General features: G+C 45.2%; 1 protein-coding gene across 2 annotated transcripts in view; it reads left to right on the top strand.

Annotated features, from left to right (window-relative positions):
- The window catches only part of SLC8A3 (solute carrier family 8 member A3), a 426,307-nt gene that overhangs the window by 298,713 nt on the left and 101,781 nt on the right, over window positions 1–25,813 (top strand). Inside the window, exon 3 of one of the 2 annotated variants that reach the window (XM_068254068.1) lies at window positions 23,452–23,558. The exons of the other annotated variant lie outside the window; for it this stretch is intronic. Coding sequence (XP_068110169.1) covers window positions 23,452–23,558 — 107 coding nt within the window. The remainder of the gene's footprint in view (window positions 1–23,451; window positions 23,559–25,813) is intronic. 2 annotated transcript variants of the gene reach the window in all.

The following is a 25,813-nucleotide window of genomic DNA, read 5'->3' as shown; positions in this document are numbered from 1 at the left end:
CAGGTGCCCCGTGCTGTCATGTTTCACCTGCCACAGTCTGTCTCTGTATCTGCACTCGTTCTGGATTTGCATGATTGCATTGTGTTATAGCATGTAGGAATGTGTGTGATGCAATGCACCAGCAACCACATGGGGCACAAATCTGGAAGGAGTGCGGAGACGGTGGTGGATGGCAGCAGGTAAAATATAACTGCATGGGGCAAACATTTTACACTAGGGAGGAAATAGGCCGGGGGCGGCATCATGAGGCCGATTCCTGAAAGATTGCATACAGAAATTGATTGGGAATCGGCCTGCGGTTTATGGCGCCCAACAGATCTCTCTCCAATTCGATCAGAGAGAGGCTGCATTCTCACTACAAAGTAGCAAAACGGTAGCGCCAGTGTTCTCCCCAGAATTGTTTTTCCAGCCAGGTGGCATGAAAAAATAGATGGGTGGAGCAATATGAGAGAATGCAGGGCTGGCACTTCTCTGCTATCAGCAGAGGAGGAGGTGAGCAGATGACAGCTGGGTGCTCACCAAAACTAGCGGGGTGGAGCACCCGGCTAAAAGAGCCTGGGGAGAACACTGAGCGCTACCGTTTTGCATGGGTGATTTTACCTCGATTAGCACTGGACACGATTCAGATCTCGCGGCAGTGAGATCACTGCCATATAGTTATAATTGCACTAGCGCTTTAAAAAGCGCTAGTGCTTCGGCAATTAGCAGGAATCGCCCGTTAATCGCCCTAGTGATACCTTGCCCAGAGATCTATCTTTTGGTGGATCTGCACATGCATCCTCTGATGTATGGGCACCTTAAGGGTTAATATCATAAGATCATCCTGTTGCTTGTCCAGTAATGTGGTATATCCCACAAGACATTACAATGGAAAATCCTCACTAACGGAGGAGAGAATGAATCCAGAGAGATATGCTATAACAGGACACAGAGAACATGATTATTGTTTTCCTCTCAGCCATCATATTTTCCAATCATAACATTCACTTTGAAACCTGACTATTCTGGTTTCTCCTATGTAATGATAGAACTGCATCTTTATATTCCGAGGTTTATGTGTTGCAATGCAATTGTACTAATTCATGTGATTTGACAAAGGTAGTGGCTCCTGAGAAATAATCCTGTAAACTTCTCTCGTTAGTGCAAATGAAAATAAAACCACAAACCGTACACAACTTTTTTTTTTTATCTAACCTGTAATCTTATAGTGTATAGTGCAGCTATTCTCAGAGAGGGAAAGCATCTAGGGAATGGGTATCCACACTTTTTAGGCCAAGGGCCACATCACAGTACTTGAGTGCTAGGGGGCCAAACAAAATTTTTTTTTGGGGGGGGGGGGGGGGGGGGGGTGAGTATAATTATGTTGGTTAAGCAGAGATATGCCAGTGACAATTTGTGAAATAAAGCGTTTCCTTGGTAAAATAACCCATATACTGTGTCATACTGTGTGTAGTTAGCACAGTGGCAGCTGCTAAACCGTGCCTGTTACTGCTGCTGTCGGGGCCAGATTTACTTGGGAGCACCTCTAGCTACCTAGCTACTTAAAGGAAACCCGAAGTGACATGTGATATGATGAGATAGACATGTGTATGTACAGTGCCTAGCACACCGATAACTATGCTGTGTTCCTTTTATTTCTTTCTCTGCTTGAAAGAGTTAAATGTCAGGTATGTAAGTGGCTGACTCAGTCCTGACTCAGACCGGAAGTGACTACAGTGTGACCCTCACTGATAAATTTCCCTTTTTATCTTTCTTGCTCTCAGAAGCCATTTTCTGCTAGGAAAGTGTTTTATAGTTGGAATTTCTTATCAGCGGGGGTAACACTGTAGTCACTTCCTGTCTGAGGCATGACTGAGTCAGCCACTTACATACCTGATATTTAACTCTTTCAAACCGAGAAAGAAAAAAAGGAACACAGCATAGTTATTTGTGTGCAAAGCACTGTACATACACATGTCTATCTCATCATGTCACATCGGGTATCCTTTAACCATTTCAGCCGCCTGGGCGGCTGCTCTGCTGCGGTGCCACGCTTCGAGGGGGTGCACCCGTGCTGTCCCCTGGTAGCCCTGGGATCAGTGAACGGGAACATGGTTCCCGATCACAGATCCGTGTCCCCAGCAGAAAAAGTGAAGCGCTCTAACTATAGGCTTCAGTCTTTCTGCAAAAAAAAGTTTTCCCCGTCCACCTTGTGCTTCCGGTTAACGAGAAGCACAAGGAGAAAACAAAAACTCAACTCAAATAGTAAAACTACATCTACATATTTTTTACATTATAATTGTTTATTTCCCACACCAAAATATTACCCAAATAACATTTTTAATGGAAAAGAATTACAATTAAAAAACAAAAAAAAACAAAAAAAAAAAAACATAAATGGTTACCTAAGGGTCTGAACTTTTTAAATATGCATTTGAAGGGGGTATACTACAAACATTTTTTTAAATTATAAGCTTGTAAATAGTGATGGACGCAAAACGGAAAAAATGCACCCTTATTTCCAAATAAAATATTGGCGCCATACATTGTGATAGGGACAAAATTTAAATGGTGTCATAACCGACACAAACAGGCAAATAAAAAATACATAGGTTTTAATTATGGTAGCGTGGATTATTTTAAAGCTATAATGGACGGAAACTGAGAAATAAGGATTTTTTTCCATTTTTTTCTTATTAATCCTGTTAAAATGCATTTATAAAAAAATTATTCTTAGCAAAATGTACCACCCAAAGAAAGCCTAATTAGTGGCGGAAAAAACAAGATATAGATCAATACATTTTGTTAAGTAGCGATAAAGTTATTAGCAAATGAATGGGAGGTGAAAATTGCTCTGATGCATAAGATGAAAAATCCCCGCGGGCTGAAAGGGTTAATACTGAGGGTACCTCCTGACTAATGCTAACCTGTAGCTATAACAGGGAAGAGAAGTAAACGAGAGGTGACAGCACACTTGGTGGGGGTTTCTAGGTTCATGAAGAGCAAAGTCTAGGGTGCCAGGATATCTGTGCCTATAGGCTCTTGTGCGGTAAATCCTGGCCTGGCTACTGGCATAGTAGCAGCTGCTAATCAGTGGCTGCTGCAGTGGTGGCTGATAACCTACATGCAAGCAAAGGGGGTGGCAGAGCAGCAATACAGGGCGGCACCACAGCTACGGCCTGCAGGCTGCATGAAATTGCAGAGAGCTGTGAGTGCCACTAGAAAAGGCTAGAGGTATTGGTGGGAGAGCTGCTGTCATAGTGCTATGGTGCCAGCCTTTGATGTGGGGACTGCTAGGCAAGGAATACATGAATATTGGGGGGGCATAATGCCACCAGCTATACTGTGTGTGTATGGAAGGAAGAGAAGGGGGACATCAGAGGATGCAGGGGTTAATTTTGCCCCAGAGCCCCATTGTAGCTAGAACTGCCTGTGCATTTCTTGGTGGTGAATGTTGCATTGGGTGTACCAGTGTTAATGCTTCTGTGACTGTTGTTACACCTTTGCTTGGAATATAACTGGCTGCTGGAGATAACATTTCCTCTGTCCGTCTTTTCATCAGAAATCCTCCAGCGGCTGTCATTTCTTTGCCTTTCTATAGAAAAGCAAATCAGCAGGGAAAAAGGGTTTCTTAATGACAGCTTTCGCAATAATGTAAAGAAAACAATATATTTTCTTCCAGGAATACATTTGAAAGTTTCACATCATTACATTCTGCATAAATAGACATGTTCAATTTCTTATAGAAATAAACTTCTTTATGTACCTCCTCGGTACAGTGCTTCTCATTCACAGCTTTACTGAACTCCATGTCTGAATATATTGCTTTCTGTATTGGAGGAACTTTCACATTATTCTCCTGCTACCTCCCACCCAGCCTTGCGATAACCCCCTCTGTTCCATAGCTGGGAAATGGTGCCATGTATGTTTGCTGCTGCTTTACTTTGCACCAATGTTCTTTAGATCATGTTAGGCTCGGTCCAAACTTGTCCGGTTCCCGATCGGATCTGTGTCAAACGGAAAAACCATGGAGAACTTAAGACACAACGCTAAGTACACACATGCAATCACCGTCGCTCAGAGGGATTGGAAATTGATACCTCGACCGACAGTTTTAGCTGTACAGATGCACTGCTCCTGTTACCATGGAGGGGGGTGGAGGGATGGCAAATGGTGCATGATGGCGAAAGAGGGGTGAAGAAGAAGAGCAGTTGGGCAGCGCTGTCTCTTGCTGACACACCAGGGAGGGTCAGGGCAGTGGCGCACTAAGGTGATGTCACCCGGTGTGGTAGATCATGGTGTCACCCTCCCTCTCATGGTATCGCTCCCCCCCCCCCCCCCCCCTGCCCCCCAAAAAAATAAATGAAAAAAGAAAAATTAAGCAGTAGAATCTTAAGAAACACATTTTACAAACTCCAGGAAGATTACTATCAGTACAGGCACAGAGTGACCGTTAATACTGTACATAATGGAGGTAGCAAAGATCAGCTCAGCAGACACTGCAGCTAGTTTACTATCACTACAGGGACAGAGTCACAGCTTACACTGGGCTCGATTCACTAACATGCGTTAAGCCAGTTAGCATGTCTAAAGCCCTTGTGTGCGCAAAGTAGGGCGCTAGGTACTTTGCACCCGCCTTTGCACGCGGTGCGCTGTTAAAGTTGCGCGGTGATCAGCCTATACAGTTGCACTGGGTGCCCCTAAAAGGTCGCACGTGATCCGACGTTATCGGCGTACCTGGTGCAACCTTTTAGGGGCACCCAGTGCAAATGTATAGGCTGATTAGTGCACGAACGGTGCGATGATAACTTCCCCCCCCTCCCTCCAGTAAAATAACTAGATGTGTGTCCCCCCCCCTCCCCCCCCCCAACACACAGCCCCCTCTCCAGTATAACACACACACTGTAGTAGCTAGAAGTGTCCCAGTCCCCCTCCCTTCAGTGTGGTAGCTCCTCCACCCCTCCTAGCATTACTGAGCTGCAAAGTGGGGGGACAGACAGGCAGCACACTCACCTCCTCCTTGTTATTCCAGGGGCTGCAGGTCTTGTCTCTCTTCTCTGTAGTGTAGCTCTGCACTTCCTGCCTCTGACATCGGGCACTAGAGCCCAAACGGAGGAGCAGGAAGTGCAGAGTAGCTACGCTACACAGGAGACTGACAGACCTGCATCGTCTGGAGCAAGGTTAGAGGTAAGCGAGTGCCTGCCTGCCTGCCTGCCTATTACCACTGCTGCTAGTGGGAGAGCTGCAGCTGTCAGCCTGTTAATGTAAACGCCATCCACAGGCTGCCAGCTGCAGCTCTCCCAGTAGCGGCAGTGATAACAGGCTGATAGCCATGGACCCGCTAGTCTTCCTGTCAGCCACACGTCAGGACCAGGTGGACCAAGCCAGGGGCTCCTCAAGCACTTCAGGCAGCCTCTTCCAATCCCGGTCAGGACGCCACTCTTCCTTCCTCCCTGGCTGGAATTACAAAGTAATTGTCGGGTCTGGCAGCCGGCCAAGGAGGTATCAATCTGCCGGCCAAAATAGTCCCCCCCCCCCCCCCTCACCTGCTATTTGTGGGGACTCGGGGAGGGAGGGGGGCCCAGCACCCAGCTTTTGTTATAAATATTTGTTTAAAAAAAATCCACTCTGCTGCGGGACCCCTGTGGCGTAGGGCTGGGGGCGGGCCCCATAATAATAGCTACTGCCCTGCCAAGCTATCACCTCGCACGGCACCCCCCAGCTCTCACGACAGCACCCCTGCCAATCAAGCTGGTGCGCATCGCACTAACCGCCCCCCCTTATGACGCTTATGGGTCAGGGGCTGCTGTACACGCACCAGATTTTTGGGAGAGGCACCTTTAACAGCCACCTCGGACAAGTTCAGTCTAGTGTGCGTACAAACCTTTATTTTTAAAATGGCCAGGTATATTTCCTTTTAAACAATACCAGTTGCCTGGCAATTCAGCTTCTCTTCCTGGCTTCAGTAGTAGTAGTAGTAGTAGGATCACTCGCGGGTTGGGGGTTGGCAGCCACTGCACACACACCTATCAGCTGACGCAGTTGTTATCGACTTAGTCTGGCGTTTGTATGGGCCTTATGTCTCCACTGCAGCCTCAAGCTTTGCTCTCCAGCAATGCAGTGTTGTCCTTGTGGTGCTTCTGTCCACAGCTTTCCGGCATTTTAGCCTGTTTTAGTCTGTCCCCACAGACTGGGCTGTGCCAATCATTGTTCACGCCACCTTTAACGTCCACTCCTAAAGCTAAACCCCTTCCCAGCGCCTTAACCCTAATGTTCTTACGCTAACAAGTAAAGCCAACCCCCTCCTCTCCATTCTCCTAACCCTAATCCTTTCTAAAATAATACCAAACAGCTAACTATCCATGATTTGTTTTCACTCCTAATGCTAAATTGAAGTTACAGGGACTGATAGCTGAGCACCTAGCAAGGTATACAATTAGGACACAGGACTAAAAACAAGTACCGGGGATTGGGTATAGATAATTTGGGCACTGGCTCTTTCATACAGTCCAGCACTGCTATACATCTTCAAGGTAGGGTGACCAAACACCATAAAAAAAAGAACACAGACAACAGGAGCCCAAACAGTGCAATATGTCACAAAAAGAGTGATGAAAAACAAAAAGGATTAAGGTACACAAAGGAGGGTTGCACAAGGGGCAACCAACTGCTGAAACCAGGTGGAGATCTATAAACCCGGCTGCACTTGGGTGTCCGGCTGGAGCTGGATGTGGTCGCACTCTTGGGAAAAACAAAAATGGACTATCAATGGAAAAGAAACTAGGTACCAACGTACACCCCTTCCAAAGGAGGGTGAAAAGCACAAAGGGGGTAAAAGGTGCCCCGAAGTAGGTAAAACTGAGTTAAAAACACGTAAAAATTAAAAATAGAGGTGGCTTGCCTCAATGACAAGTTCATATGAATTTGAATAAGCACAGGCAATGAGTTTTGTGGGTCTGTGCCTACTTCCTCAAGTCAAATAAAGTGCCAGAGTTCAGGGCCGGTTTAATCAACAATGGGGCCCCAGGGCAAAATAAACCTGGGGGCCCCCCCAACAGATACCCCGGAGCAAAAATTGGCATTAAGGGACCTTTTTTGCAGCTGGTATAGTCAGGGTTTGAAGCCCCAATCGGTCGGAGCTCCACATTCTGGCTACCCCAGCCTGCATGGGGGACAAGAGGTGAAAACGTTTCAGGAGGGGGGACCGCACATAATTAAAAAAAAAAAAAAAATTCCCACATTCTAAACATAAAAATGAAATTGGGAAAATAGGAAAAAAAAATGCCAGGGATCTTCATACAGCCATATTGCGGCTGTATAGCGATCCCTGGCCAAAGCGCTGCGGCTGCGTATGGACCCCCTGGAAACCCTGTCAGGAAAGGTATTGCTCTTTCTTTTGATACATGTAAAATTACACTACTGTTAGGTACTAAAAGTGACATTTACCGCATTTAAAAGTATACTTTTTTTCCTTCGAAACTTTAAAATCGATTTTCTCAAAAACTATAAGGCCTTTTTGAAAAATGTTTTTTTCCTCTTATTCCCAATGATCTCCTTAACATATCCTTTATTTAAGGTGGATTTGCTATTAACCATTAAAGTCGGATGGTTTTTAAATGTGTATTTTTTTTCCTTTGAAACTTTAAAATCGATTTTCTCAAAAACTCTGAGGCCGATTAGAAATTTTTTTTCCTCTTGTAGCCACTGGGGGCCCCTACAAGCTCTGGGGCCCTGGGGCAGCTGCCTCCTTTGCCTCTATGGTAGCGCCGGCCCTGCCAGAGTTGTATCACAGCCAGGTACGGAGCGCCTCCTTTTTAGCTGTTTTTAACTTGGTTTTATGTACATCTGGGCGCCTCTTTCCCCCTTCCTGCTATACCTCTAGCACCACCAAGCCAATAAGATTCATTGTCTTTATGTTGGCATCAGAAAACTATATGCCAAATCTATATACTTTGATAGTGATCTCAGCCCAGTTTGGTGCTCTAGGCAAGACATCGGTCACCTTATTTCCTTGCTGCTAATAACGCACACTAATATTTCCTGTAAAACAATGGCTATACTAATTAGGTCACTATTTTTTGCTTAATGGAGGCACCTAGTAGACGAGATGGCTAATTTCGGCACAGAGCTTTGCCGATCATTTGGGCACCGCCATAGGCCGGTATGTGAGTAATTTGGGTGCCAGCAATTGCTGGACCTTAAATTAGGGAAAAAAAGGTTATATGGCTGCCATATACCTTTATATGCCACCCTAGACTTGCAGCTGGCACAGGTTGACCCGTCTTACGGCTTCACCCTGCACCAAAATTTGGCCACGCCGTTTTTAAATATACTACTTAGTAGCTACTTTCATACTACTTTGGGTGGCTAGTTTTTATATTACTCCCTATGAACTAATTTCTTCCATAATGTATCCAACAGATATATTTGATAAATCCATACACATCAGTGGTGTACTGTGTCACAAGAGCCCCACTGGGCGTGAACACGCAAAACCGTCCGATCCGATTCTAGCACACAGATTGAGAGCTATGGACGCAATCTGCGTAGAATTGGCGGAGTTTGAGCGTCACGACGCAGTAGGGAGCCTGTGAGGTTACGAAAATACACTTTTACTCCAACCCAGGGGTAGATTTGCCACCATCTCTGTTTTCTATCAGCCCAGAGATAACTGCTAACTGGCTATAGACCTGTGAAACAAACAACCGGTTAAAACTGTGCAAGTCCTATCTATCTATCTATCAAAACAGTAGCGTCCCTTCGGAAGTTTAGGTCTCGTCCGTGTATACTGAATAGAAGGTTTTACTGAGAGGTAAAGACCTTTTAAAAAGCCTTTATTTGTTACAATATAAATAATTAATATATACAGACAATCGTGAACAATTAAACGATGAGAGACAGTGATAACACAGTACATAAAAGAAAAAGGGATAAAAAGAACGAATACTTATGATTCTGTGGAAAGTCCGTTCGGGAAAAGACAAAGTTCCTTTGTTGCAGTTAGTTCGCAATATGGCCGAACCACATGGCCGTTGCTCCGCCTGCAAGATGGCCACTGCTATTTCCCCAAGCAGTGGCAGTCTTTTCGGTATGATGGAAAGTGGGGGAATTGGCTGGGGGTCCTCATGCAATCAGTTTTGAGCACTGACATTTCTGGGCGGAGTCTCAAGCTCAGCCCAGGGGCGTGTCAGGCAGTGAGTTCTCAGGGGAGGAACTTCCAGCCATCCACAAAATATGTCCAATTTCATACCCCGCCGGGGTTTTGTCGCACATGCAAACCGATTTCATATTCAGATTGGGCTGAGAATACACGTTCATAGGACATCAAACTTGCAATATTTGGGGCGCACGGGGACCCCATTATTCATATCTCAGCCCCTGCTCGGGTTACCTGGCTATGTCTAGTATCACCATATTCTACAGAATTAGGGAAACAAAATTATGTAATTTTCATATTCCTCCCATGGATGGTATTTGCAAAATGTGACAAAGTTATCAACACCATGCATTCCATACTCAGTTTAGTCGGTGCCGTCAAGACTGGGAGGAATGTAGGTGTCAATAGACCTCATGCTGTGCTAGCTTCCCCTGTTGAATAGACTCTGTTGGTATTTCAGCTCTGCCCAATTAGCACATTAGTGTCACCAGAGCTTTTCCGGGAGCCTTAACAGGATTTCTTGCTAAACCAGGTTGCTTTAGCCATATGCTAACGCAGGCCCATTCAGCCCTCATGGCAAAAGGGGGGGGGGGGAAGGCAGGAAGGAAAAACTTCTATTTTAAAAATAAAGAATGTCAGTTTTCCGATCACGGTTGCGATCGGACAATCGGCCGCGAATCCTCGGACGACTGGGCGTCGCCCGACGTCACATACTGTGCATGGTTCTTTAGTGTCCCTAGCAGCAGGTGGTTCCCTAGACGTTTGCCTATGCATAGAAACTGCTATGCATCTTCTGGTAACCATGCCTCTCTAATGATTAAGTATCTATGCTAATAGTTTAGCCTTCCAGGGATGAAGAGACGTAGAAAAAGGCTTAGGCTGGCCTCACTATGAAGCTTGGTAGTGCGGTGTGGCCCGCACACCGCGCCACGCCAAAAACAGTCCTTCAGGGATTACCGTTAGTATGCGGTAATCCCTGACTGGCATTTGGCCAACAGGAAGTGACGCTCACTTCCTGTTGGGCAATCAATGACATGCACTGAAGCGTATTTCTAAAATACACTTCCGCGCATGCACGTTGCTGAAAACTGCAGCATGTTTTTTTAAAGAGACGTGCATTACCATAGATTTACATAAGTTCTGGTCCAACGCAGGTCGCTGCAGGAGCCGCATGGTAATGTAGGTATGCGCCCATGTTAGATAGGTAACTTCTGGTGCACCGCGGTTAATATGAACTACCCCATAGACTTAAAGGGAGGGGGTACACCAAGAGCCCAATAGTGTGATATTGTATAGAAGATAATTAATAATGAGTAATATAACAATTTAATACTCACAAACCAGGGTTACCATTAGGCAACCACTGTGAAGGCAGGTGGGGAGATTAACCTGACCCCACTCAGGATTAAAAGTCGCTCTCTGTAGATGGGAAGAAGATGGGTACAACCCTCCACCAAGGGTGGACTTAGCAATATGTAGAAGCTTTCCAGAGGCGCCAATAGAATAAAAGTCACTTAAAGTGAACCTTAAGTGTCCCAAAAAAAATGAGTTTTACTCACCTGGGGCTTACCTCAGCCCCCTGCAGCTGATCGGTGCCCACGACGAGTCGCTCTGATGCTCCGGGTCCCGCTGGCGGCCACTTCCGGTTTCGCCGTCAGGACCCGTCAGGCTGGGGAACGCGGCTGATACTACGCGTTCCCAGCCAAAATAGCACCCCTATGCGGCCATATGTCCGCATACGGGTGCCTATGCGGACATATGGCCGCATAGGGGTGCTATTTTGGCTGGGAACGCGTAGTATCAGCCGCGTTCCCCAGCCTGACGGGTCCTGACGGCGAAACCGGAAGTGGCCGCCAGCGGGACCCGGAGCATCAGAGCGACTCGTCGTGGGCACCGATCAGCTGCAGGGGGCTGAGGTAAGCCCCAGGTGAGTAAAACTCATTTTTTTTGGGACACTTAAGGTTCACTTTAAACGAGCTTAAAACCGATGGGGCAGTGGTGGGCCTATCCCATCCATGCAGACAAAGCAAACAAAGGAAGGACTGTGGCATCAACAGTCAAACAACAATTTATTTATACTCCACAGTAAAAATAAGCAACGCGTTTCACGGGCTCAATCCCGCTTCATCAGGCCAATCAAAAAGGAGCATACAGCTTAACAGCATCAAAACCACAGAGGCGCTCAGTGTGGTTTTGATGCTGTTAAGCTGTATGCTCCTTTTTGATTGGCCTGATGAAGCGGGATTGAGCCTGTGAAACGCGTTGCCTATTTTAACTGTGGAGTAAGTGACTGTTATTCTATTGGCGCCTCTGGAAAGCTTCTACATACCCCATAGACTCATTTCCCAGGGGCATGGTGCGGTAAATTTACCGTACCGAAACGCCCCAGTGTGAAGGGGCTCTCAAGCTGTTGGCGGTGAGAATGCAGGCTGCTGTGATCCATTACAGGAGGTACTTTTACGTTTATATGTTGTGAGCTCATTTTGCAACTTAATTTTAAAAGCGTATTTTGAATGCATTTACTAATAAATGCATAGACAATAAGTGTGCAGTAGCACTTTAAACGTTTAGAAGCCTGCCATTTGTTCACTTTGTTGTTTCATTTGCATTTGATGGTTTGCCAGGTGAATGGGGACATTTGTGTGCAGTTACTAAAGCGCATCCTTACATAAATGCACCCAGTGGCTCTGAGCCTTTGTTAATTCACAGAGAGATTTGTTTGGTGAGCCATCAGAAAGTTTGGGAATGAAGTCTGAATTGATTGCAAAGCAGTAATAAATGTTGCATAAACTGTGCCTCTTGATTTCAGTGTTGAAGAATAATGGAAATATGAAGGACTCTTGTCTGCCAGGGAAATGCACGGATGGAATAGTGATGGCAAGAGACCAATCTCTTGAATTATAATATTGGTGTTCTAGTGTATAGACAAGGTTATTCAGTTGCTGTATCTCTATCACTGTCTGCTAGCAAATAGGCTGATTGTTCCCATCACAGTGCCCGGGGCCAGATGTGCTTTTCAGCTACCTGGCTGCCAAATACTAAATGTGACGCTTTACTTATTTACAGTCCCAGTTCAGGCACAATTTCTCATATGCATTTAATAGAATGGTATTTTAAAGCAAACCTGTGGCATTCTTGTAGATACTTGACTCAGTAAAGTGAAGTCTCTAACTCTGAATCCTCCAGAGGCGGAAAAAGCCAAGGCCTCTCAGCTCCATGCTAGTATGTAGATGTGAGCAGTCTGCACAGTGCAGAGGTGCTCAAGGCCTTGTCGACGAGCTTTCGGGACGGTTCTAGACTTTTTTTGCTGCCTGAAGCAAACTTGTGAGAATTTGCTCCCCCATTTTGGAATGATCGCACATCACCCAACAATTTGCACTGCACGTTATAGCCGCGGTGCGAAAAATAACCCCCACACTCCGTATAGGTAGATGGTTAGTCCCTGTTTAGGGTAGCCAGGTATAGGTGCACCAGCATAGGACAGGTCACTTACCCGGGTCAGTGCTGTCTGGCGGCTCGTCCCTGTCTCTCCTCCTTCAGCGGCGAACAGCATCACTTGCAGTTTTTGCCCAGCGCCGCCCCCAGGCATGTGCTGCCTGAATGTCGCGCCTGAGGCTGCATCCTGGACGATTCGTGGTCCAGAGGCACCCTCTTCCAAGGTAAATGGCCAAATTGGGCAATTTTTTCCCTACAGATATACTTTAAATAATTTACTGCATTCTGTTGTAATGCAAAATAAAAACGAATAATAGCTGTTCATACCCAGCCTATCTGGAACCCTCTACCTTAGTCACATGGGCATTCAGGGGAAGAGTGATTGCCACCTGAAGCCACAGCTCCCCTCTGATATCTGGCTGTAGACTGACCAGGAGGAGGCGGCTAAGCAGGCAGCTGGATTTTTCTAAGGATTTATGTGCAGCACCCAAAACTATGATTAAGGACTAGTATGTCCGAAACACATCAGCTGTGATCGATGTGGATTTATAGATACGTCCAGCAATAAAGCAGGCTTGGTGGAGAGGTGCGGACTCTTTCTTCTTTCGCTTGTTGTTTGGGTCCTGCTAACCTAGTTGAGCACTGCCCAGTAACTGCATGAGGTGAAGCAGTAGTCTCAATATTCTAACGATTTCACCAATACTGCAGTATTTCCTTTATTTTTTACAAAAGCATTCCCTGAAAAGGATCTATAAAAACATAATAGCCGGCCTCCCTACTCGCTTGCACACTATTTTGGCAGCTGGGCTGAGCAACTACTGTTCAGTAAGTGCCAGTGGCGTAGCTAAGGAGCTGTGGGCCCCGATGCAAGTTTTACAATGGGGTCCCTGAAGCACTATATACATAACCATTGATACGGAGCATCAAAATCTTCCAATGGCAACTACAGTGTCAGAGGTGCATGAAGGGGATGGGGAACAGTTTAATGATTTCCTCTATTCAAAGTATCTATAGAAGTGATTATTATGAGCACAGGACCAATAAAGAGCTAATACTGTAGTTGAGGGAGGGCCCTTTGAGGCCCCTCATGCCCAAGGGCCCCGATGCGGTCGCTACCTCTGCACCCCCTATTGCTCCGCCCCTGGTAAGTGCTTTTGAAAATAAAGAAATCCCTGAAAATCCCCCTTATGGGAAGGTGTATTGCTCTAAAAAGTATCACATTTGTCAGAGTTTTACAGCCTACTGTGAGTGACAGCAACATAGGGGGGAAAAAAAGGAATTTGTAGTACATTTTACTCTGGGACAAATGTACATTTAAAGAGACACTGAAACGGGAAAACAGTACGATATAATTGGTTGTGTAGTACGGATAATTACTAGAACATTAGTAGCAAAGAAAATATTTTTATTTTTATTTTCAGTTATATAGTTTTTTTCATAACATTGCATCATTCGCTAATATTTGCAGTTTACACACTACTCCACATTCTAAATGATTTTACAGAGCAGGCTAGTGAACTTTTGAACCCTTCTCTGCAGAAAAAAAGAAAATACATTGACAGACACTTGAGATAACAAGCTTCAGAAGACAGCGCTCTCTGCGACTTTGAAAGTCGTGGAGCTCAGTGGCTCTTTTGCATATATATAACAACTGGAGTTTCTTAACTCTACCTATACTGGAAACAATATTAGGCCCAGTGCACACTGAGCGATTTTTGGAGCGATCCGCCGGCCGCATCCGCCTACAAAAACGCTTGTCTAATGTATTGCAATGGGATGGTGCACACCGGCGGTTTGCGGTTTTTGCCAAGCCGCAAACGCGCCTCCTGCTGCGCGTTTGCGGATTTCGGAAACGTTTCGTCCTCAATGTAAAGTATAGGAAAAACGCAAACCGCTCTGAAAAACGCTACTTCAGAGCGGTTTGCCAGGCATTTCTATTACAGTAACTGTTCAGTAACAGCTTTTACTGTAACAATATGTGTAATCTGCTACACAAAAACGCACCCAAAACCGCTAGGTATGTTTAGAAAACCTCTCTAAACATACCTAGAATCGCTCTGAAATCAGCTCCCAAAACCGTTAGCGTATTGTGGATCTGCTACTGGTTTTGGTGTGCACTGGGCCGTAGACTTATGTCTCTGCTCCTAATATTTTATTTCTTAGCTGTATTACACATACAAATCATTATATCTTTTTTTTGTTTGTGTCTCTTTAATACTGTGCATACATATTTATTTTACTTTTTCTTTTTTCTTTTTTTTTTTGTGTGATAGTGGTTCTAATCTATTAACAGCCCTGTCTGAGCTATCTTGTTACTTTAGGCAGGGCAGCAGCAGCTGGATAAACTTGGGCTGCTCTAATACAGCCTGATGCAGAGTGGACACAGGGAGCAGTCTCATATTTTCTTGTTCCATCCATTGGGTCACCTATTCTTCCTCCAGAGAGAACGCTGCAAAGCCAGGATCCTGTTCTGACTCCCAAACACATATGACGTGATCAGGACTGAGAGGGTGACATCAGCATTGCAGCGCCGCTCGGTGGTGGAAGAGGGGTGGTGTAAAAGTCTCTTCCACCACCGAGCAGTGCTCCAACACTGACCACACTTTCTAAATCTCTTGGAACCCAGAAAATGTTGGCATTGCAGCACCTGCTCCAGAGGGAGAGGCAATCCAGCGTCCGGACAGGTAAATATGAAAACACTCCCTGCGCCAACTCTGCATTACAGGCTGCTGGGGGAGGCACACTAGGGGAGCATTAAAACATGGCGCTGCAGCACATGTTGAAAAGGACCCAAAAGCTTAACAGGCAAAGGCACAATCTGCTTATGATGTAGCAGTTCCTAATAAAAGCAATTGTTTTATTGCGTTAGTTGTTCACAAGTTTCAGACACGGAGTTATAATACCGAAATGCTTGCTTTGTTATGATAGTGTTGTGAAATATAGTGATCTAGGGAGTATCAAAATTGGTAAATTACAAAAATTGTGTTTCATTTTTCCCAGAGCTGCAGTAATACCTTTATGCACCATTATGCTGTCTCTGTAAACATTCATTAACGTTTATTAACAGTTCATGCTCAGAGGCAGTTTTGTTCTCTCATCTCTGCATATTTTGCTTTGCAATGCATTATTGTATTCTTGATATTTTTTATAAAACTGACAATTTACCTTAAAGGAATACTTAAGTCAAACGAAAAAAATGACTTTTACTCACCTGGGGCATCCGCTATAGCAGCATAGAGGGGTGATATAGCGGCTGGGAACGCGGAAAATCAGCCGCGTTCCCAGCCTGTCGGCGGATGTCGCCGAACCCGGAAGTAGCCGCCGGCGGGGACAGGAAGATCGGAGCGGGGCTGCGAGGGCACCATCCAGCTTCGGGGGGCTGAGGGATGCCCGAGGTGAGTAAAAGTCATTTTTTTCGTTTGACTTAAGTATTCCTTTAAAGTACAACTGAAGTGGGAGGGATATGGAGGCTGCCATATTTATTTCCTCTTAAAGGAAACCTGAGATGGGTGGTATTGGTGTATTTATATTTACCTGGGGCTTCCTCCAGCCCCATGAAGTGTGTTTGCTTCGTCTCCGGTTGCTCCATTCTCTTATAATACCCCTCAGTAATCTGGCTGCGCGCACAACCCCCATCACGCTCCTGCAACCTCATCACGCTCCAGACTGAAAAGCCAACACGTTATTGTATTTTATTGTCTTGTAAAAATCTAGCATTAATAAAGGCTCGTACAAACGTGCAACTTTTCCACTCATCTATTGTCCAGACTTGGTTTGTTGAATGATAGTTGGGCATGTGTACGCGTAACGAATGACTAGACGAGTGATTGATAACAAGCGGTTTGCCTGATACAACCAGTGGATCAACTCACATGACTGTTGGACTGATATTGTGCAGTTGCCCACACATGTACAAGTCGTTTGAATGACGTCTACTTGTTATAAATGAGGCCATATCGTACAGTCCGTCGTTCCGCTTGTGTGCGCAGTATGCGAGTTTGTCGTCTAGTTTGTTTGGCTGTATGGAAATACAGGTCATATCCACGGTAGTTGTGCAGCCGGTCATGTAGTCTGGTTACGTGTGTGCTTTTGTTGGATGTGTGTACAGGCCTTAAAGGACATCCGAGGTAAAAATAAACTGTTGAGAAAAACAATTGTATCTATCCTCATTCTCCTAAAAATTACTTTTTATTTGTTTTTTTTAGATATCTCACAGTTTTTTATTTTATATTTAAATCTAGTTTTTAAGTTCTTACTGTTTCATTGTCTCTGCTCAAAGACACATTCATTGAAGTATGCCAGAGCTAAAATTTATGAATTATTGACCCTTTTTATCTCTGTTCTGCTCCCAGAAGCCATTTACTGACAGGAACAGATTTTATGGATGTAAGTACTTATCGGTGAGTGATATGCTATAGTCTGACCCAGTCCGACCCGGACAGAAACTGCCACTTGCATACCTGATGTTTAACTCTTTCAGGCAGAGAAAAAAAAAAAAAAGGAACACAGCCTAGTTATTTGTGCGCTTGGCACTGTACATACATACATATGTCTGTCTCATCATGTCACATGTCACCTCAGGTGTCCTTTAAGGGTTTTTCCTTGCTTTGTCACTGAGCGAATAACCACTATTGTCTGGCACCTCTCCCTTGGCCAATAGCCCCTGCCTCCACTCCCCATAGCCAAGCAACATGTTTGACCACTTTCGGAACAAGTATTGTGCAAACAGAGCGACTGTCAGTCATAAAGCATGTGTACAGTATTCGGCTTTACACTGAAATGGCTGATAATAGTAAAATGGACCACACACAAGTTCTTAGTTATAAATGTTAATGAACAGATCTTGGGCTTTGCTTAGATGTGGAAACTTGGACTCGAGTCTTTGTAGATGTGTTTATTTTCCATAGAAGGCACTTGCATTTTGTTAGCAGGACAGGATGTGCAATGAAATGGACTGCACTGGGATAGACAATAATGGAACACTTGGCATTGGCTGTGCTGTGCTCTCTGGTACACAGTGGATGAAAGATGTGCAATGTGTAATGAAATGTGACAAGAAGTAAATCCAGGAGCGCTTTCTGCAATACTGTTACATGCGTTCTGGATTAAGACTAGCTTAGCCGGCAAAGCCACCTGGATAATGTTTTATAATCTCTATTGTTTTGGTGACAATCTTGTTGTGTTTGAGTTGGTAACAATTGTGACAAGTAATCGCAGGAAACTGGCCCTTATTTCCTGCAGACACTTTGTGCCATTGAGCACAAGAACAAGACCTGACTTTTAGAAGATCTTTTTATTAACCACCCTGGCGTTCTATTAAGATCGCCAGGGCGGCTGCATGAGGGTTTTTTTTAAATTAAAAAAAAAACTATTTCATGCAGCCAACTGAAAGGCGGCTCAGGCGGCTGGGGGGACCCTCTTTCGCCGCTGCTCGCGGCGGATCGCCGCAGAGCGGCGGCGATCGGGCAGCACACGCGGCTGGCAAAGTGCCGGCTGCGTGTGCTGCTCTTTATTTGATCAAAATCGGCCCAGCAGGGCCTGAGCGGCACCCTCCGGCGGTAATGGACGAGCTGAGCTCGTCCATACCGCTAAGGTGGTTTTATGTGGACCTGTATTCTGAGGTCGTGTAAGCCTGCTCGTCATTCACTGGATGGGTGGAGACAATCCTGGCACTGGCACAAGGGTTGTATAATAACAAGGGTTGTAGGTAAACAGAGGCGCCACTTGGGATAAAATACACTAACGTCCAGTTAAAAGGAGGTAGCGGTGGACCTACCTCTGGCAATACAACAGAGAGTGGATAAAATGTGAAATATTTTACCACAGGAAGTAGTTATGACAAATTCTATATCTGCAATTAAAGGATACCTTAGCCCAAACGAAAATGTAAAAACAGGGGAGCAGGCATGTGTAGTGGGCTCTCCGTATGCCCACTGCTCCCCCCAATCTCCTCCAAAGCCTTCCATTACTGTGTACCAACCCTTCAAAGTTACTTCCTGGTCAGGTGCATCAGTGAAGATTGCACAGGCGCTGCCTGGCGCCGCGGATCTTTGAACTCGCACCCGTGGCCGGAAACGCTATGTGCCTGCACACTATGTCACAACTACGTAGTGCGCATGCATGGAGTGCTCCTGATCAGAATCACTTGTTTTGCCATGTACAAGGGGAGTTGCACCCGGAATTGGTTTTGGCTCATACAGGTTCTGGAAGGATGGAGGAATAATGTCTGAAAGCCAAGAGCCAAGGCTAACATACTACAGCGCCACCAGTCACACTTTGCATCATCTATTATCCCTAATGAGACATATTGGGGGGGGGGGGGGGGGGGCAGAGGGAGGGTAAGGCTCAGCAGTGATGACCCAGTTCTTCATGAAAGAAACCTACTGTGATGGCTGGTGCTGCTGAGGATACCGATTGCTGGCATCTGGCAGTGCTGGCCAAGGTGTTCTAGTTCAAAAGGTTCAGTAGTGTTCATTTCTGTGGTGAGTCCCGACTCCTGGGCAGCAATCGGCAGGAGTCAAGGATTTGTGTTGCCAGGCAGTGCCTGCGCAGTCTTCACTAACCATTTCCAGCCAGGATGTAGCTTTGGAGGGTTGGTACACAGTAACAGAGGGTGCCAGAGGAGAACAGGAGGAGCGGTGGGCATGAGGAGAGCACACCACACATGCCTGTTACCCCAGTTTTTAATTTTCTTTTGGGCCAAGGGATACTTCAAAAGAAGTTTGAATGCTTTTCTTGCACTGGAGAACATCCGCGGTTATAATTACTAGGTTTTACACAGCAGATTTGCTCTAGGGATTTTATCTGCCATTTGGAGCCTGGAAGGAATTCTTTTCCCTTAAAGTTAATTGGTCAAAGCCTTGTAAGAGTTTTTTTTCCCCTTCCTCTGGATCATCTGGGATATGTGAGGGTGAAGGAAAGAAAGGTACTAGTTCTTGCTTATTTAATTTTTCTGGTCTAACTTGGACAAGTGTCTTTTTTCAACCAAACTATGCATAGAGTTACCCAAATACAATAAAACCGATATGCTGTAAAAACTCTACATTCGTCTTTGAATCTCGGATAAGCCTGCTCCAGGCCCCAGTTGCTGTATAAATTCCCCCTAACATACTTGGAGCATGACCTGGGAAGGCCACATCTTTGGTGTGTTTTGAAAAGGGCAATTAAATGCCCTTGTGTGCAGCGTGTGTAAAGGTCAGCTTCACCTCATAAAGGTAACTGTGGTCATAGAACTGTGAATGTGTCATTATTATAACATTTCTGTTTTGCTGCTCATGCAGCTCTTCATTCACTGTCTCCACACACAGCAGTATATGTTTGATATGAGTGTAATTAAGGCTGAACTGCAGATATCTTGTTCTACCTCTCAGACATGGCGGTCACCACCAGAAAACAGTTTTTTTTTTTTTTTTTTGCTAAATTAGGCCTTTCACACTGCAGACTGAACTGTACACTTGTCGGGTAAGTGGAGGGCATCGGGCAGTTGCTTTCATTTCACCACCTTCAGCCTCCCGTGTGAAAGAAACCTAAGTGCAAAATATTATTATTATTTAGTATTTGTACAGCATTGCGGAACATGTCAGTGCTATATAGAGTATATTGTCTTGTGAGGAGCTCACAATCTAATCCTACCATAGTCATATGTCTATGTATGTGTAGTGTATGTATGAAGTCTAGGGACAATTTAGTGGGTAGCCAATTACCTTATCTGTTTTTGGGATGTGGGAGAAACCACTCAGACACGGGGAGAACATACAAACTCCATGCAGATAGTGCCCTTTCTGAGATTCTAACTGGAGACCCAGCATTGCAAAGCAAGAGCGATATTCACTACGCAACTGTGCTGGCCAGCAGACTGAAACAAGGCTTGAGAAGTGTCATAGCCCTGCAGAGAGAGGCAGATTTACCACTGCTAACCAGCGTTGTAGTGCTATCAATGCAGAGCTACAAATAGCCTTTGGGGATTGCCACGGTAATGCGTGGTAATCTCCCTTCTGGCTGCAGGCCAAGCAGGAAGTGAGGCCCTCTAGCGCCCACTTCCTGTGGCTGAAGCTTGAATTGCAACGAAGTGTATTGAGAAAATACGCTTCAGTTAGGCCTGGTTCACATTAGCGTTCGCTGTCCGGATTCGCCTGATCGGATCCGGACCGTATACTGTACAAACGGAACGTACGTTCCGCATAGCAATGCAAAGTCTATGCGGACGTTCACATGCGTCCGTTCCGTACAGAACGGAGCCGGATCGGATCCGGACTCCGGACACTTTTACAACATGCGCTATTTTTCGGGTCCGGATCATCCGGCCCACGCACCCGGACCGGAGCCTGACTGCACCATCCGCAAATAGAAACCAATGGGAAACGGAAAGCACAGAACACACTGGCTACAAACACCTGACGTTCTACCCCACTTCCTATGCGTATTCTTGCTGCCATTTTGGATGGGGACACATGGGCCAAGCATTTCTGGAGTGGAGCAGCAGTGACTAACGTGCTGGAGCTGTTTGGCAGTATGTCGGAGGTGGAGGTGAGGCCTAAACAGCGGAGGACCTGATTCTACAGGTGCACCTTCTGCTGACCTCCCAGACCCCAACAATTATATAGTTTTATTTATAACTTTTACCAAACTGATCGTGATCGCAGCCTTATTTATACCTGATGCAACCGGATCGGATCCGGATCGGAACCGTACGGTTCCAATCCAGATCCGGTCAGGTCATCCGGTCCGTTTGGCACAGAAACGCAAGTGTGAACGGGGCCTTACTCGTGCATCAAATTCGCAACTTCCGTTGTATTGCTCCATGCCAGGTTTGAAATGCCCATAGACGTTCATTGGCATAGCATTACCCTGCCGTAAAACAAGGTAAGGCAATGCGCCAGTGAGAAAGAGGCAAAATGTGCAGTCACACCCTTTCTATCAAGACAGTAGCCACAGCAGCTATTATGATGCCCAGGAGATAGGGGCCTTGTCTGACCCATTCATTGACCTTTTTTTTGTTTGTCCCCTTCAGCCTGTGATATGATATGCAAAATCTTTTCAGCTACCGTAATAGCGTACAGTTTGTAATAACTTACGCTGACTTTGTAGAATCGCTCACACGCTCTTATGATCTTCCGCCCATAGATGACACATAAGTATATCGCAAACCTGATGCCCTGTAGTAACGAAGAGAAAAGAAAAGCTTGAGAGCCAAGGTTTCAGTGATCTGAGCCTCTTTGTTGATAGGAGTCGCACATCAAGCCTCAAATGACAGTACAGAATATATACACATTCATATTAAAGATACCTGTAAATATGCTGGCTTATGTGTCTGTCTGAAGCTGAAGACCTCTTTAGACCTTTGAAATAATGCTGCCTGAACTCCATATCATCTCATAACTACAATGCTTGTGTGTTCATTTCAAGCTGCCATTATTTACCATGTATAAGTGGCATTGACAGATGCATGTATGAGACCAAACAACTTCTTTTGTTAACCAATGGGAATATCACGAAGCATCTTAAAGTGTAACCAAGGTGACGTGACGTGATGAGATAAACGTGTCTGTACAGTGCCAAACATTGCTAACTAGGCTGTGCTCCTTTTTTTTTTCTTGTACTGCCTAAAAGAGTTAATCTTCAGGCACGTCAGTGAAAACTTTTGTCTTATCAGAGCCTTGGAAGATTATAGCGTAACCCTCATTGATAAGGAATTACAGCTATAAGCTATAAAACTTTTCCTGGCAGAGAACAACTTTTGAGAGCCAGGGATAGATTAAAAAAAAGGTCAACAGTTTGTGTGTTATAATTCTGGGACTATTGATACACAGCCATTGAGCAGAGACAATTAAACATTAAGGCCTCTTTCACAGTGGGACGTTGAGTTTGATGCAAACGTTAAAGTCACACAACGTGTCCCTAACGCAGCGCATGTAGGTTATGACATTGGACGTTATTTTGCACTGCGTTATGTGTCTCTTGGTGCACCGTTTTCGTCGCATACTGAGGGAACGAAAATGGTGCATGTGTTATTTAAAAAAAAAAATTACTGAGCATGTGCAAAACAAAACGCAGCAAATGTATTGCTAAACGCACAGCATGCAGCACTTTCTAAATATTGCTACACGTTACACAAACAAACAAAACAACAAACAAACACAGAACATTTATATCGCGCTTTTCTCCTGGTGGACTCAAAGCGCCAGAGCTGCCGCCACAAAGGCACGCTCTATAGGCAGTAGCAGTGTTAGGGAGACTTGCCCAAGGTCTCCTACTGTATAGGTGCTGGCTTACGGAACAGGCAGAGCCGAGATTCGAACCCTGATCTCCTGTGTCAGAGGCAGAGCCCTTAACCAGTACACTTTCCAGCCACCCTCACAGTGCACACAAAACGCAACGTGTGCACTGTGAATGTCACACAGACTTTGTATTGCTGTGCGTTAGTCTGTGTTATAATTTTTTGTAACATGCGACTTTAGCGTCGCACTGTGAAGGAGGCCTTAATCTACTTTGTAAATGTTAAAACATAACCTAAAACCATGGCTTACCTAAAAAAAGGGACATTTTTAGGAGTAGGAGGATAGATACAATTGTTTATCTCATCAGCTTATTTTCACCTTGGGTTCACTTTAAGTAGTGAGAAAAATAAGGCCTAGTGGGTAGAAATCACTGCAAGACTTCCAGGATTATTAATATGCCAGTCTGGAATAAATCACCAAGCAATCTCATTTTTTTTTTTTTTTTAACTAAAAATAACCTTAGCTGCTTCTCTGCATTGCCTTAATTTCCTTATTGCTATGTTAAACAACCAATAACTAATGGAGCATAGTTATTTTTTTTCTTTTCTTTACATTCTTTCCTTCTGCTTTTCCCTTTGACACCTATTATTTTTCCATCCACAGCAAAACAATTCAGATCAAAATAATTGATGACGAGGAGTATGAAAAAAACAAGACTTTCCACATTGAACTGAGGGCGCCACGCGCTGTGGACATGAGTGTGCAGAAAGGTGTAGTAGCAGCTTTGTCACACTAACAGCCCGTGCTCCTGACTTCTGCTACCTGTAACCTAGGGATAGGCAGGCAGTTCTTGGCACTCCCGTTATTAGCGGCCCACATTTCTCAGGCTGAACTTCCAGCATCCTCTATAATAAAGCCCTACTGTCTCTGCGTCCCATGTCCCTGTGTGTGTCCTACATGCGCTCTGCGCATGTGCAGGGACGCAGAGACATTGAGGGTGAGTGACGTGCGGCGAGCGATGATGGGCAAAGGGGCGGGCGCGCATGGTCGGGCGTCGGGCGGGCAGGTGCGGCCGACGTGTGCAGCAGAAATGTGCATGCGCGGCGGCGCATGCGCAGTGACAGACCAAGCCCGTTTTTAAACGGGCTTAGGTCCACTAGTGAGGAGATAAAATGCTGGGGTTCTTCAGCCACAGGCGGAATGCCAAAAGCTGCTCATCCCTGCTTTGATCGCTGCTCTCCTCACCTCTTCCTTGTTGCTTGTGCTGTGTCTAACAAATAATAATACCTTCTGTTAACAGTCACTTACTGAGAATGATGCTTTAGCCAGTTGTATTAGTGAGTTGCCTACCGCTTTATCTATCTGTGCTACTAAATGGTATTTTTTCTGAAACCGAAAAGGCGTTACAGGGTTGTGGGTTAGGTTATGGAGAACCACAACCAATCAAGTCTCCTACTGAGTAAAGTACTGCAAAGTACAGTTCTTCCTTCTCAAAACAGGCGGTGTTTGCAGGTTCACCTATTCATGAATGGTAAGTGACACCCATGATGCATCAGTTCAGAACAGCCAGTGAATATGGTGTTTATGGTTCACCATAACTTAGCTGAGTACCTTGTAACCCTTCTATCTCACAGGTTCTACCATAGGGCAATATCATCCTATGTCTTGCACCGATGAAAGCTTAAATAGCCTAAAACAGCTCCCTGCAAGTTTGAGTGATTACTCTGTAAAGGTGTTCATACATCACTCGAAATTGCAACTCAATCGACCTTCCAATTCGATAATTTTATAGAATTGGAAGAGAATCGGTGCCCCAACATGGCCACCCAACCTATCTTTCAATTGATTTCTGGCTGAAATTGGTTGGAATGATCGATCAGACCTTCTGGAAAATCTCGAGTGCGAGGGCTCAAATGGGTGCGCTTCTGTTACAGCGTGTGATATCACAACGCTCAACGGATGTGACAGATCCATGGCCAGTGTTCCCCCAAGTGTAAAGTGTCTGTCACCATTGGCGGTGCAGAGACATATAAATATGTATTTCTGCAGTGTGTTGATACAGCAGTAGGCTCCTCCCATGATCCCCGCACCGCATAGGTGTAAAAGGGGCCTAAAAGTCTGTCTTGTCTGCCAGCAGGAGTCCTGGCCTCCTCCGATCTTCTACCTCACTACAAACCCCAGTATGACATGGCAATGCTGCATGTGTGACATCACGTGCTGAGCCACGTGTGCCGGCGCTGAAGACTGGAGGAGGCAGGACTCGCACTTGCTGGACAGTGTGTGGGCAGGCAATAGATTGGTCTGATGGGTTGATCTGGCCATATGTTGAATGATGTATGGCTAGCTTTAATTTTATAAGCTACAGGAGTGTTATAAAACAGATGTTCTGGGTGTATGCCTGGCTTTTCGGGGGACATAAAAGTTTGCTTTGCAGATTCCAGCCACTTCATTGAAGTGAAGTTTCATTGGTGTTAATTTTGCCTCTATAAAACAAGTATTCACCTTCACATGAGCATAAAGTGTTTTTATGCCTTTTACAAACCTACACTGCTATATCTGAAGTGGTGGCCATAACACATCTTCATCCAGGAGATCTTCCGTGAAACACCCAGTCATCTCTACACATTACACGTGTGCATTGATAGGCTCATAATCTGGGGTGGCCAACTGCTTTCCCCCAACCAGTCACAGAAGCCGTTTTATGTATAAACAGGTTAATGTAGAAGCAGTGGAAAAACTTTACTTTTGTTTTGGATACAGTGGTGAAGTGTTAGCTCATCTGTCATGTTTTTGCTGCTGCCTTTGACCCCCTTTTGGAAATTTCTCAATTGCTTTCTCTGGGACAATGAAGTTGAGTTTACCTTTATGGTTGTCATTACACTTCCTTTTCGAAGACTATAAGACCCACCTAAGGTTAGAATAGGCATTGGGTAGGCTGATATTTTACTAATAGTGGCTTATCCCAGTGCCCAACTGATGCAGTGTTGTGATAATACGTACCCCAGAGATTCACCTAATTTCCTGT

The sequence above is a fragment of the Hyperolius riggenbachi genome, chromosome 9 (genome assembly GCF_040937935.1).
Source record: "Hyperolius riggenbachi isolate aHypRig1 chromosome 9, aHypRig1.pri, whole genome shotgun sequence".
Taxonomy (NCBI): Eukaryota; Metazoa; Chordata; class Amphibia; order Anura; family Hyperoliidae; genus Hyperolius; species Hyperolius riggenbachi.
Note: the sequence above shows the minus strand (reverse complement) of the source record. Positions and strands in the feature narration are given on the sequence as shown.